The sequence below is a fragment of the Ustilago hordei genome (assembly GCF_900519145.1).
Source record: "Ustilago hordei strain Uho2 genome assembly, contig: UHO2_contig_12, whole genome shotgun sequence".
Lineage (NCBI taxonomy): Eukaryota > Fungi > Basidiomycota > Ustilaginomycetes > Ustilaginales > Ustilaginaceae > Ustilago > Ustilago hordei.
This window is the reverse complement of record NW_024545263.1, coordinates 44116-57696: the sequence shown is the minus strand read 5'-3', so window position 1 is coordinate 57696 and position 13581 is coordinate 44116. Positions and strand designations below refer to the sequence as shown.

The window sequence follows — 13581 nt, the reverse complement described above, 5'->3', positions numbered from 1 at the left end:
ATGATGCAAGAGAGACGGCCTCGAGGGCTCGGCAGCTGGTTGCCAAAGACAATGCCAGGAATCCCTCTGGTGAATGTTGTCGCTGTGACTGTACCTGTCGTCTATAGGAGTGAGGTGTTCAGAACTACCGTCTCTCTTGTTGAGTATCGAGAGAGGTCTTAGTATGATGGTAACCAGTAAGGGTTAGCAAGGGTCCGTTCTCGGTCTGCTGCTTTCTTCTCGGGAATTTTTTTTTTTTTTTTTTTTTTTTCTTCTTGGTTTGAGGGTGCAGCAACATCATCTTCTGAACCTTTCGCTTCTTATAATCCAGTCTTCTCCGGATTCGACAGCTCGCTGCTGCCACAACAACAACGACGACGACGACAACAACAACAACCGTCATGTCAGCGCTTCCAGGTATGTCCCACTGAAACCAGATGCGGTTCCTCGCTCTGCATCAGTTTGGCTTACGTCGACCGCTTTGGCGCACCTTTTCATGCACACAGACAAGATTGGCTCGCTTCTGTTCTGCCCGAACTGCGGTTCGCTGCTCGACGTCCCCGGTGACGAAGACTTGATCAGATGTGCTCCATGCGGAGCTGTACAGAATGCCAAAGGTGAGTTTACATTGTTGGTTGCAGCATCTCGACGTATTGATCCAGGCTTAGACTAGCTGACTGACCAGCTTTCTCCCCTTCTTCTCTTTGCTCTTCTCGACTCGACTTGATCATCACAGTCTACGACAACCTTTCCATCGTCACACGCTCTCACCCTTCGGCATTCCCATCGGCACTGCGTCAGAAGCGTCAACTCGTCAACACAGCAGCTGCACTCGGCGACGATAACAAGCCACAAGAGGCCACCATCAAGGAAAAGTGCCCTGGTTGCGGCAATGACGAGATGAACTTCCACACACTTCAGCTCCGCTCGGCAGACGAAGGTACAACCGTCTTTTACGACTGTCCAAAGTGCGGCTACAAGTTCAGCCAGAACAACTGAGTGCACGAGCGCTCAGCTAACACCCATGTGTCTCATCCAGTCACAGGCATCTTCCGTCACCACACAGCATCATTCGAGCTCACGTGGTACCCAGCCTTTCCGCTTCGCTGCACATTCATCGCTCCGTTTCTCTTTGCATTTTATTGATTCCCCTTGTCACAGTGTATTACTAGTCCTCAGCAATCCGTTCAATTTGTGTTCCACTTTCTCGTCTCACATATCGACGCCCGCTGTTCGGTCTCAGAAAGCGTCATCTTCGTCCTCATCCTCAACATCCCAATCCAACGCAGCTTCAAGCTCTTCAGCCTCCTCGTACATCTTGTCCAGCCCAGTCAGTTGCTCCAAATACTTATCTTCGTTGAAAGCTTGAAGAAGCATCTCAAATCCCTTCGACCGATAAGCTTCGACCACGGAAGCACTACAGCCGGTGCAACGATCGTATGCTTGTCCAACAACTCTCAGCGTGTTGAACAGCGCCAAGAACCCGCGTAGCTGGTGTGGAACTATGCCGAGGACGGTCGTGGCATTTGCAATGGCCTGTGCATCCTCCACGCCTTGCCTCGATGATTCGCCCGCCGTGGCTGGTGCGTGCAGACCCAGATCATGTTGCAGCACTGAGACCATCAGCTCGACTGCGGACGCACCTGCGATTGCTGCGAGACCAGGTCGCGTGACTGTGCACATCTGGTCTAGCGTCCTATCGGTCAGCGAGTCGGATGGAGCCACCACATCGTTGCAAAAATAGCAGCCAAGACGCCCGTGCCAGCTCTTGCTCGCATCAGTTCCTTGCACCGCCGGTACGCTCGCATTGACAGAGTCGGGCGGGGCACCATGACGCATCACCAAGTAGCTGTCGAATCCCAACGCAGCATTGATCACCAGCTTGCACTTGGCTGCGCCCAACATTGTCGGAAGCCATCGACTTTCTCTCGAGTCCATGAGAAGGTAAATGACATCATGCTCGTCCACCAGCTTTTCCAATCTTTCAACATCCGCCTTGACCTGTTGCTCACTGCTTGGTGGTACTGGGTGTCCCGGCATGGGTATGCTAAGGCTGATACCTTTGGCTTCCACACCTGGATAAATACGCATCAGCTTTTTCGCTGCGCACTCTGCTTTGGGCTGTCCGCCGTCGAGACAATCTTCAAAATCGAAGAGCGGCTGTCGCACTGGATTCGAAAAGGAGACTTTGGCTGAGTCTACCAACGTGATCTGACGCACACCCCAGCCAAGTAAGGCGCGAGCAACGTAGCAGCCCAACGTTCCTGCACCAAGAAGGAGGCAGCGGGTGGATTGAATGGTCTCGAGCTTGATCTCGGGCATGATTCTCCAGCGCATGAGTTTGAGGTTGAGGTCGACCGCCTGATCTGCTAGCTTTCTTGGATCCATGATGGGGCCGAGATCTGCTACCTTTGGAGCCAATCTGCCCTGTACATTTCTCTCCCAGCCCACTCCACTCGGCAAGGAAGGGTCGTTTGCCTTGCAAGTGATCCTTGTTGCTTTGCCTCCATATTGAAGTCCTGAAATCGACGGGCCATCGCCATCTTTTGCGGCGATGGCGGCTGGAAGACGGACGTGGCCCACCACACTGCGAAGCCGATTCTGCTGCTCTATCGCTGTAAACCCGGCTCCCGGCTCATCTTTCCAGCAGATCACTTGGGCCTCTTCGACACCAAAGTGGGCGTGAAGATACGCGAGGAGATTGCGGAGTGGCCAACCCGGGGTCTGTGATGCACCTGATGGATCCACAAAGCCGATGTAGCGCTCGTCCTCCGGCACTCCTTTGAAGAAGGCATCGAATGTGGATATCCTACCGCACTGAGCATCTCCACGGCGTGCTGCTTTGAACAGGAAGAAGCCCTTTGCTTCACTGTTTTGTAGTATCCATGTCGCGAGAATGTTGCAATGAGCAGACTCGAAGATCGAATCAATCGGCTTCCAAGCGTCTGCGCCCACACCGCCGTCGGCGAGCTCCCAGGGCGGGTTCGTGACGAGGGCAGGATGCGCAAACCAGTAGTAGAACTTGTATTTCTTGAGATCCGCGAAGGTGAGAGCCAAGAAGGAGGTCAAAAAGGGTTCGGGATGCTGCTCCTTAGTAGCCAGGCCCTTCCAGATGTCTTGGAGGGTCGAATCAAAGATTGCCTGCTTGTCTGCATTGCGGAAAGCTTCGATGGTGTTGAAGTTCTTGAGGATGCCACGAGCAAAGAGCACGAATTCGTTTTGTGAAGCAGATGGCGGAAGAGTGGATTCGGATGTCGAAGCAATCTGGGTGGCATTCGAGTCGTGCGACACCTTGTCGCTTTGCAAACTGGTCGCGTCCAAGCTGATCTGACTGCCAAGCGACACTGCTTCACCAGTCTGACGATCCAGGACAACTTTACCTGCGGAGTAGCGAGCGATAATGTCCACCGACTCATCGCTAAGTTGAAGCTTGTCGATCTTGAGCGATGAAAGTTCATGCCAGAAAGTCGGATGAATGTTGGTGCTGAACGGCGCAAACTTGAGTATGGTCATTGGTGGCGTATTGGCTTGAGTGGTGATGATGATCCGCTATTGACGTGCGGACGGCGGGCTTCACAACGAAGAGGTTGTCAGGTACACTCCAGTGTCGCAGGTAAAATGTTAAGCGTACGATCAGGAGCCGGGGTTGATGATGGTTGTGTAGCAAATGGAAAGGTCAAAGGATGGTGCCAACTCGACTGAGCAAAGCAAGGGTCTCGGACAGGGTCCAGGCTTGAGCTTTTGGCCCGTGTTGTCCTGCGCCTCACAATTTTCGAGCCATTTTTTCGAGGTGCAAATTCGGGAAGCTCTTTTTCGCTGTTCGTTTTCGTGTCCTTGCGTGAAGTGGCAACAGTGGTTGCTGAGCGGAAGATCGAATCCAGCTCGTTGTCACAAAGTGCGAGTCAATGTCAGACGTACGCAAACTGGCATTTAAGCTTGCTAACAAAGGAGAGATGCTATAAATACAACAAAGGTGGTGAAGATTGGAACAGAAACCAAGCGACAAAGGCATACACACTAAGATGCCTTCCGAGAGGCCAAAAATAGCAAGGTGCAAGCAATGCCAAGATCATCTTCGAATAAGACCTGGTGGACCGCCGGATGCTAATGGTGGTGCTTTGCCCTTGACTCCACGGTATGCCATGCCACCGAAAGGCATGGAGGCATCAAAGGCCTCAAGTCCATTGCTTTGAGTTGATGCAGGCTGAGATGAGGAAGGATTCGAGGGAGTCGTCGCAGCGTTGGAGACAGGTACTTGCCCGCCTTCTTGGCGTCGCTTCTCTCTTTTTGCTGTCTTCCAGGCTGCACGAATTGCGGGGGCCGCTTTGACGAGCTCGTCAGCTTCAACGCCGTCACGAATTGATTTGAGGATCTTTTCGACGATGGATCGATGGTTTCCATGATGTTTGTCATCACGGATGCGCATCATCCTCCACCTTGGCGGCAGCGACAAATGTTGAGAGATGTAAGGTTCGGTCGCAGGCTGCGGATCGACGTTCCATACACATTCGACAATACGGTCGTCGAACTGCTCTCCGGAGTCGACCATCTGCCTCCACTCCTCCGGCTCGACCCAGAGCTCGTCGAAGAACTCGTAATCTTCATTTGCAGAATCGCCTAGATACTGATGCAACTCAAAGAAAGGCATGAGCGAGAGGTTCGGAAGGTTGCCGCGTGGGTCACGTTCCAGGTCTGGTGGAAAGCGGAGAATGAGCTTGAAGTCGATTGTATTTTCGTTTGGTGGCTTCCACTTGAGAATCTTGGGATGGGTTCCCATGACGTAGCCGCTGTTCAGGCAGGTGAAGATGAGGCCATCGTTGCCATGTAAAAGGTTGGGCACGGTTTCGTACAGAACCATCTGGATACCATAGGCCAAGTCCATCTTCTTGACTTGCATGTCGAAAGGGCGACGCGCTGCTGCGGCAGGATTGCGTTTGAGATAGTCGGCGTAAGGAGGATAGACAAAGCTCTTGAGACGACTGTAGCGCTTGCTGAACGGACGATTCGCCAGAAGTTCGCGGTCGAGCACGATGAGGTCGAAGAGAAGAAGCACGAGCTTTTGCTTACCACTGGCGTCGGTATCGATGACCAGCTCTCCATCCATCAAGGTATGGTTGCGCATGCCTTGGACACGAGCCACTTCAGGATCTTTGGGCATGTGATGAGGAAAGACGACACCTTCCACCTTGTAGTAGTCATTTTTTCGATCGATAAGAAACACCTCTTGAATCCCCGTGAACGATGGGATGACGGTGAGAATGAGAACACGTTGGCCGTCCGACTTTTCGCAGACCCAGTAGTCTTCGGATTGGAGGAGATCGATGGAAGCTTTTTCGAAAGAGACAGGCTGTGCACCGGGGAAGCGCGCGTGATCGAGACGACAGAGGTCACGAACGTGATCACGAAGAAAGCTGAGCTGCTCCGGGTTGTCGACCTTGCGTCCAGGGACGTTGGGAACGCTAGCAGCGTGACCTGGTGGCGCCATGTTGGCTGCCTTGGAGCCCTCGCCGAAAGCAAGTAAGAAGCAAGCTCGGATCGTCAAGAGATCCTGTCGAAAGCGCAGCTGGATCACCAACCACAGCTTGGAGCCTCAGGAGAAGGCGGAAGCGTGTGCGGAGCCAGCTTCGCTGTATGGATGCTGTGTCTCTCGAGCTAGGGAAGGTGTTGGCGTTGGGCTGCCATATCGAAGGTTGTCTTGACAATCAATAGGAAGTGAACAGTTCCATGCTTTGTTTTGGCCCGAGTCCCGAACAGAGAAGCAGTTGATCTCTTTCTCGTACGATAAGAGAGGACCTGCTTCGACCACGTCGATGCATGCAAAGTGTAAAATAGCCTCGACTCCGGCAGACATCGCATCTCCTTTCGGCTGTGCGTGATAGGAGGAAAGAGGGCTACTATCAGCATTGCTGCTTTCAAGTGAGAGTGGGCACCACAAAGGAAGGATGACAGCTCACAATGACAGACAAGAAACGCACTCATGGCCCATAGGGCAGCTTAACAAGATGGCTTCGGTATGGTTTGTGTGTGTGTGCTATCTGTAAGCTCATTTGAACAGACTTGCCCTTGGCGATGGGACTTGGCGAGTGACCTTGGCAAGTGGGAGGCCGAAAAGCAAGAGAGGATCTTTCCTTTGTGTGTTGGGGAAGCTGAATTTGACCATCTATGTTCGGCACAGTTAGTCTGTTGAAATGCACAGCCCACTTCGAAGAGTGGGAACGTGGGTGTGGCAGCATGGCTGTGTTTTTCCTTTGGCGTTGCTATAATATTCTAGACCAGAGACCCTCTAAAAAATCAGAGGCAAAAAACAAAAGAAAAACAAAAAGAGAAGCTGAGCTAGCCGGCCAACTGCTGTGTTGCCACTGTGCCCTCTCGCCTGAAATTAGACACCAACTAAATTTACGCGGTCGGCACAGCGCTGCTCTCAGCCTATTGCGAGACAGAAAGTCAGAAAGCAAACCACTCGGCACTCCATCATCTCTTATTTATTTGAACGACATCTGATCATCTACCGCATTCGTCCTCAATTCTCCAGTCACCTTATCAACCACAGCAACGCATACACAGCAGCACACACACTACATCAACATGTCGGCCAAGGATTATTACGGTGGCCAGGGCGGCGGTACGTATCCTTTGCAACTTGGCTAGAGACGGCGGCGCCACCCACATCGGTGTCAGCTACAGACGAAGTACATCCATCCACACACGACGAATGATAAGCTCGCATGCATTCGTAACACCACAGAACCCCCATCCTGCGTGTTATCTATGATCAAGTCCAGCTCTATAGATTCGCTCGATTTCGGGATCCTCAACCAGCATCACCGAGTCACGGTGGCAAGGCCAGGTCGTGGAAATAGCTTGGCTTGCTACTGTACTGTACCGGTCGTTGACTCCGACATCAGTACTTGATGTGGACCTGCCAAGCTGTCTGATGATATGGATGGATACGCAACTTTAGCCGGCTTGCTCTATTTCCGCCTTATCTACATGGATTTGTTATTGACACAACTTTTCGTCCTTCTAATCACTTTGCCACTTTCCGCTTGTCCATTCCTACAGGCTACCCTCAGCAGGGTTACGGCGCTCCTCAGCAGGGCTACGGTCAGCCTCAGCAGGGTTACTACCCACCTCCTCCTCAGCAGGCTTACGGTGGCCAGCCTCAGCAGGGCGGCTACCACCCTCAGCCTCAGCCTCAGCCCGTCTACGTTCAGCAGCCCCAGAAGAAGGGCGGCGGAGCTGGCGGAGGAACTGCTTGCTGCGCCTGCTGTGCCGGTATGCTCGCATGTTGCTGTCTCGAAGACCTCTGTCTTGGTAAGTATCTGACATCTCTTATGCCAAGTTTTCATCTCGCTCAGCCACCCGTCTGACTCGATATCCTCTTCTCATACACTCTCATTTCCACATCTACAGACTGCATGTTCTAAGTGGCCATGCGTAGCATCGCTTCAGTGATCTTGCTGTCGGATATTTGCCAGTACTTAACGTCTGACGGATCCGTGGCGAGTCCTCACCATCATCCTTGTATATCCTCGGAAGTTATTACTACCGCGCTTCTTTAACTCCCGCATACCTCGCCCTCGCCTTCATAGGGCCCTCCTCGCGCTCTGTTTGCGATCTCATGTTTTTTATGAACTTGTACATATGTTTCTTTTGAATGATCTTTATCCAACCTCGCTGCTCTGACATACTGTGATGGCTGCTCTCTTTTGGCACAACTCCAAGGCTGCTGAACCATGAACTGCGTTGATACTTTATCAGCGAGGTCCCTCAAACATACGCTTGTGCTAACAAGCTTGGATGGTCAACATTCCGCAAAACCCTCTGTCCGACATCTTTTCAAGCCTGAAGATGGGTCGGTGCTGATTGAAACAAGGGCCTTCCAAAAATAGGCTTCATCATGTTAATTCCCTTCTTGTAACACACTCGACCTAAATCTCGACTCCACATTGAGCAGAGGTCGATCACCTTTGAACGCGTACAGGAAGGCGCAGCCCTGAAAGCACAGGCAACTCTCAAAGTGGCACGTCCGCAACTCCAGTAACTACACAGCTAACTAACACTTGACACTATCGCCGTCTCTTCTCAACACCTCGTACACCAACGAAAAGCTTTACACCGAAAATATCGTCAGGCTAACAGCTCACCTGACCGCCTCGAACTCGTACAAGCACCAAGAACTTCCCATCAGCACATCACGACAGAGAGTTCATTCAGCTTCTCAAACATGAATTCGTTACTATCCCGCTTCGACCAGCCGTCCAGCTCGTCCTTCAGCGGCGATGCTATGCATGGAAGCACTGGTGCCGCATATGACCAGCTCATGGGTGCTCCCGGCCAGTTCGATCTCCCCAACATGGATCCAGCGACCTTCTTGTCACAGTACACCGATGTCGACTCCTCTAATCCAGCGGCCAAGATCAAGCTGGCGCACGGTACAACCACACTTGCTTTCCGCTTCAAAGGCGGCATCATCGTATGCGTCGACTCGCGAGCTACTGCTGGCTCTTACATTGCTTCAGGGACAGTCAAGAAGGTCATCGAAATCAACCCATACCTTCTCGGAACCATGGCCGGTGGTGCTGCCGATTGCCAGTACTGGGAGACTTACCTCGGTATCCAGTGTCGACTTCACGAGCTCCGAAACAAGGAGCGTATCTCGGTCGCTGCCGCCAGCAAATATCTCAGCAATCTCGTCTATTCGTACAAGGGCATGGGCTTGTCCATGGGAACTATGATCTGTGGGTGGGACAAAACAGGCCCTGCTCTCTTCTACGTTGATTCGGATGGCACTCGTCTCAAGGGTGACGTATTCAGTGTTGGTTCCGGTTCCACTTTTGCCTACGGTGTGCTTGATCAGGGCTACAAGTGGGATTTGTCGGATGAGGAAGCACAGGAGCTTGGTCGACGCTCCATTTACGCCGCTGCTCATCGTGATGCATACTCGGGTAACACCGTCAACCTCTACCACGTGCGCGAGAACGGATGGGAGTTCATTGCCAACTATGACGTCTCGAAGCTGCATTACGACGGGCCGGGCGACAACGTTCCTGGTGCGCCAGGCGGAGGATACGGATGGGAAGTGCGAACCAAGGGTCTCTCGTCCAAACTCGAGGCACAGCCAGGACAGAGTGTCAGTGGTCAGGGTGGGAGATTCGCAGATGAGCAGCCTCTTGCTGCACAGGTCCGACCTGAACAGGCATGATCCTGCTGACTTTTATGACTTTTTTCACCATGTTGCATTTCAAGGCTTTGTACAATATCGTGGCGGCCAGTCAACGTCAAGCCCAATGTTCACGCACCATGATCGTGATTCGATTCAGCAGCTGAGCTCATTGTTGAGTGGACTTGATTTTTGCTGCTGGCCATGGACCCATCAGATGAAACAATGTGCAGCTTCGTGAGGCATATTGAAAAGGGGGTCCACTCAGTCTCAACCCAGCCATCATGATCGTCATGAGCCAGCCATGCGGCCTACGACGGAGGTGGCTTCTTGACTCGTCCGAATGAGTACTCGCGTAGTGACAAGGGCAAAGCGATTGGATGCTATTTGTGGCAGTGGATTAGCTTTTCCATACCCTCTTTCAGGGCTCGCAAGGGGGTCAAGGTGGAATCGGACGATCGAGACCAAACGCCGGCGCAATTCCCAGCGTATTGCCTCTGCACGGCGGCAAGGAAAAGCGATGGAAGCAGATTTGTGGAGCGGCGGCAGCCTCGGCTGTCAACCCCCCGCATCGGAGATCTCTTTTCCATCCCCGCTTCTTTACCATCTGCTGTTCCTTCTCTTACCCCACACTCTCCTGCCAACAATCGACGCAAGCTTCCGTCACTTGGCTTGCAGGCTTGGCAGAGCTTGTTGCAATTCGATCCGAGAAGAACAGAACAAAGCATATCCTAGGCGAACGCCGACGAATGCCATTAAGAGTAATCCTGTCCGGGTGGACCGGTACTCCACTCTTCTCGCACAATGTTTCGGTGTTTCCCCGCCTCTCATTACCTCCTCATGGTCTCGTCGAAGACTGAGAACTCACCGAGCCTACGAACTATAGCCTTGTGGAGGCTCCGCATCTCGAACTACACCCCTTGGGAGCTCGCTTAGCATCCTCCATGCTACTTGACCGCATCGGCTCCAGGTTGCACATCTGCGCTTTGGCATCGACTCGGTGTGTTCAGAAGCGCAGGATGGGCATCGAATGGCGTCGTGCTCCTGATTTTCGAGCACTGGATGAGATTCGTTGAAGCCTGTTGCCTCAACAGGTTATAAGAGAGCTTCGTATTGCACCTCTCTTGCTCCAACATCGACGCCACTTCACTCCTGCCTCAGGTAGATAGACCACCATGAAGCTGAATCTCTTGACATTTCTCCCCTTGGCAGCAGCGGCAGTGCAGACCGCACTTGCGGCTACCACACCCATTCGTCGCGATGAGTGGCCTCACGGCCCCTTCAAGACAGAAGGTAACCAGGTCAAAAATGCCAACGGCGAGCCCGTCATCTTTGTGGGCACCAACTGGCCTGGTTCCGGCGAAACCACGATCCCCGAAGGTATCGAGTTCCGATCGATCGCCGACATTGTCAGCATGATGAAGTACGTTGGCTACAACTTTGTCCGTCACACCTACCCTATCCAGATGATCGACCAGATCTACGAGAACAACGGCACCGACATCACTGTCCAGCATGCACTCCTCTACGCTCTTGGCGAGGACAATGGTACTCGCATCATGGAGATGATCAACAAGAACAACCCACAGATTACCAACTCGACCACCCGTCTCGAGGTCTACTCAATGATTGCTGAGGAGGAGAAGAAGCAGGGGATGCTGATGCATCTCGACAACCACATCAGCCGAGCCATCTGGTGCTGTAGTCACGACGACGGCAATGCATGGTTTGGTGATATGGATTTTGACGTTAGCAAGTGGCATCGTGGTCATAGATACATGGCGGAATGGGCCAAGAAGCACTCCAACATTGTCTCAATGTCTCTGCGCAACGAGCTGCGAAAATCGGCGGTCAAGCCCGGGCTTGAGTACAACTGGAACACATGGTGGGGCAACGTGTCGGAGGCTGCCGAGAACATCCACGCCACCAACCCCAACCTTCTGATCACCATCAGCGGTTTGGACTACGACATTGATCTCTCTGCCCTCACCACTCAAGCTAACCTGTATACCGCTCCTTACGTCAACACCGACATGGACAGGGTGGCTAATGCCGAGTCGCTTCCTCCCGTCTACGCCGATATCGCCAACACCAAGTTTGGCAAGGCCAACAAGGCTGTGCTCGAGCTGCATGCGTACAAGATGTCGACCTACTACCAGGACCACCTCGAAAACTGCGGTGCGATCCAAGCAGGACTTTACCGCTTCGGCTTCAACGCGCTTGGCGAATCGGCTCGCCCAGACTCTTGCAACAACTCGACCGACTTCTCCGACCCTAACAGCTGCCCTCCTGCCAAGATCACCTTGCCGACTCTGTTGACCGAGTTTGGTGATGCACAGGACTCGAGTTACGGCAACGTGATTATGCAGAAGTGCTTGCGTGACTTTACCACTAAGAACAAGATCGGCTGGGCGCATTGGTCTCTTGCTGGAAGCTACCACATTCGTCAGAACGTCGTGTTTAACAACGACAGCTGGGGTCTGACCAACCCGACATGGACTGAGTACCAGAGCAAGGAGACGGTCGACGGCTTTTTCCGACCCTGGATCCAGGACATGGGCAAGACCAACCTTGAGCTCTGAAGAGCAAAGTGTAGTGGAACACTAGAAAGTAGTTGGATCTACTCTCATTCGATGTCGTTGTTCCGTCTGTGTGTGCCTGTGTGCGTAGGTGATTGATCTGTACTGAGCGTGTGTCAAGGATCAAAGACTGAGAAGAACTTCAGGTAGAAGCTTCTCGATTGGACCTGCAAAGTACCAATCAAGGTCGTCATCGGCAGAAGACGTTGTCGAAGGATCATCAATGTTGAAGACAGCCACCTTGCCGTTGTTGGTGTGCTTGACCCTATCTGCAAATCCAGCTGCGGGATAGACAGCGGAAGAGGTGCCAAGAACGAGAATGAGGTCGCATCGGGAGATGAGCGGCTGAATGCGATCGAGTTCAGGTATGGACTCGCCGAACCATACGACTCCTGGTCTGAGCAAGCCGCCACAAGCAGATTTGGTACAACGCGGCAAGCGTTCCGTGGGTATCGCCTTGTACTGGCCAGAGAGGTCTTCGGTGCCAGCCAGGTCTTCAGAAAGGGGCTGGCGCCTGTCGAAATGAGCATCGCCACAGTTGGTGCAGATAGTCTTGAAGAGGTTGCCGTGCATCTCGATGATCGAGTCTGTGGCTGCTCTGATGGAGGCTTTTGCTTCTGTAGAGGAAGAGTCAGAGACAACCTCTTGCAAAGCTCGAGCGGATAAGCCGTCAATGTTCTGGGTGATGAGGTGAAAAGACTGTGCGTTCGGCATGATCCGACTGCGGACGGATTTCAGCTGCGAGTTGGAGTCCATCAGCAATTTGGCGATGGTCAAGTGTGCGGCATTGGGCGCTGCTGAAATGACAACGGATCTTCGATAGTGGTAGAATTGCCAGACCTTGCTCGGATCTCTTTTGAACGCTTCACTGGGAAAGCAGGGCATAGGAATAGCCAATGCCATTCGGTTGTCAGAAGAGGTTGCGATGAAATGTTGCAACAAGTCGGCAGCAAAGGGCAGATGGCGGCTACTCACGGTGTTGCAAGAGACAGTGCATCATGCTGACGCCATAGGCCTAGAGTGCAGGTACGATCACACGGAAGAGATGGCATCCAGCAGGCATAAAGTGAGGTGTGGAATAAGGTCAGGTCGAGAGAACAGACTGAGCCTGTCGTCAGCAAAGTTGTAAGAAGACGTACCTCCAGCTCCTCGAAAGGTGGGAATGCCACTGGCGGCACTCAGACCTGCACCAGCCAGGGCAATTGGGTGCCGTGCTTGGCGTAACGCCTGACGAAACGAATCTGCGCCAACTTCCATGCTGTTTCCAAGGACCAGCATGAGTGTCTCCAAGATTGCTGCCTTGTCTCCTCACGCTCGCAAACGGCGTGGTGATTGCAACGGCGTGCGCCCAAGTCGATAAGCAGCAACGCTTGTGGTCCTGATGCAGCAAGATCCGAACTGCCGAACAAGTCAGAACGACGATCCAGGAACGACAAAGGCGTGCTTGAACGGAGGCCGTGGTTGGTAGACCTTCTGGATTGCCAGCGATCTACGCGGGAAGGCTGGAGAGCTTCTCTCGTTGTACCGGACCGTGGTCAAGTGGCTTGGTAACCGTCACCATGCAACACGCTTCCAGGGCTTGGATTGAAGTGAGGATATAGCTTGTCGGAGTTCGTGTGTTGCTTCTTTTTCGAATCACAGTGACAGGCAATGAACAAGGTGACAGTGTGAAGGATGGAGGGAGAGAGAGGGGGAGGAAACCGCGGAACAATCGATGTGTCCAAGGTGGCTTGAGCGTAAAATAAACTTGAGGGGTGTTTTCATTTATTTTATTTTATTTATCTTTTATTTATTTATTATTATTTTAGTTTTCTTGACAGCTTATGCAGGGACCAGATCGGATGGGCCGCTGCAAGGCAG

General features: G+C 52.7%; 7 protein-coding genes across 7 annotated transcripts; 4 read left to right on the top strand and 3 right to left on the bottom strand.

Annotated features, from left to right (window-relative positions):
• Positions 1 to 380: 380 nt before the first annotated feature.
• Positions 381 to 978, top strand: UHO2_05082 (putative RPA12 - 13.7 kD subunit of DNA-directed RNA polymerase I; the record flags this gene model as incomplete). Its single annotated transcript, XM_041556085.1, has 3 exons — positions 381 to 396; positions 486 to 596; positions 716 to 978. 3 exons carry the CDS (start codon positions 381 to 383, stop codon positions 976 to 978), a joined length of 390 nt encoding a protein of 129 aa, XP_041412019.1.
• Positions 979 to 1218: 240 nt separating this feature from the next.
• On the bottom strand, positions 1219 to 3492 carry UHO2_05081 (putative APG7 - component of the autophagic system; the record flags this gene model as incomplete). Its single annotated transcript, XM_041556084.1, has 1 exon — positions 1219 to 3492. One exon carries the CDS (start codon positions 3490 to 3492, stop codon positions 1219 to 1221), a length of 2274 nt encoding a protein of 757 aa, XP_041412018.1.
• Positions 3493 to 4048: 556 nt separating this feature from the next.
• UHO2_05080 (uncharacterized protein) lies at positions 4049 to 5464 on the bottom strand (the record flags this gene model as incomplete). The annotated part of the gene is made up of 1 exon (XM_041556083.1): positions 4049 to 5464. The coding sequence occupies one exon, from the start codon at positions 5462 to 5464 to the stop codon at positions 4049 to 4051; it is 1416 nt and encodes a 471-aa protein (XP_041412017.1).
• Positions 5465 to 6564: 1100 nt separating this feature from the next.
• On the top strand, positions 6565 to 7406 carry UHO2_05079 (uncharacterized protein; the record flags this gene model as incomplete). Its single annotated transcript, XM_041556082.1, has 3 exons — positions 6565 to 6601; positions 7042 to 7293; positions 7393 to 7406. 3 exons carry the CDS (start codon positions 6565 to 6567, stop codon positions 7404 to 7406), a joined length of 303 nt encoding a protein of 100 aa, XP_041412016.1.
• Positions 7407 to 8206: 800 nt separating this feature from the next.
• UHO2_05078 (putative PRE2 - 20S core proteasome subunit (beta5)) lies at positions 8207 to 9184 on the top strand (the record flags this gene model as incomplete). Its single annotated transcript, XM_041556081.1, has 1 exon — positions 8207 to 9184. The coding sequence occupies one exon, from the start codon at positions 8207 to 8209 to the stop codon at positions 9182 to 9184; it is 978 nt and encodes a 325-aa protein (XP_041412015.1).
• Positions 9185 to 10317: 1133 nt separating this feature from the next.
• UHO2_05077 (uncharacterized protein) lies at positions 10318 to 11724 on the top strand (the record flags this gene model as incomplete). Its single annotated transcript, XM_041556080.1, has 1 exon — positions 10318 to 11724. The coding sequence occupies one exon, from the start codon at positions 10318 to 10320 to the stop codon at positions 11722 to 11724; it is 1407 nt and encodes a 468-aa protein (XP_041412014.1).
• A 120-nt stretch (positions 11725 to 11844) lies between these two features.
• Positions 11845 to 12978, bottom strand: UHO2_05076 (uncharacterized protein; the record flags this gene model as incomplete). The annotated part of the gene is made up of 3 exons (XM_041556079.1): positions 11845 to 12589; positions 12697 to 12736; positions 12861 to 12978. 3 exons carry the CDS (start codon positions 12976 to 12978, stop codon positions 11845 to 11847), a joined length of 903 nt encoding a protein of 300 aa, XP_041412013.1.
• Between the last annotated feature and the right edge of the window lie 603 nt (positions 12979 to 13581).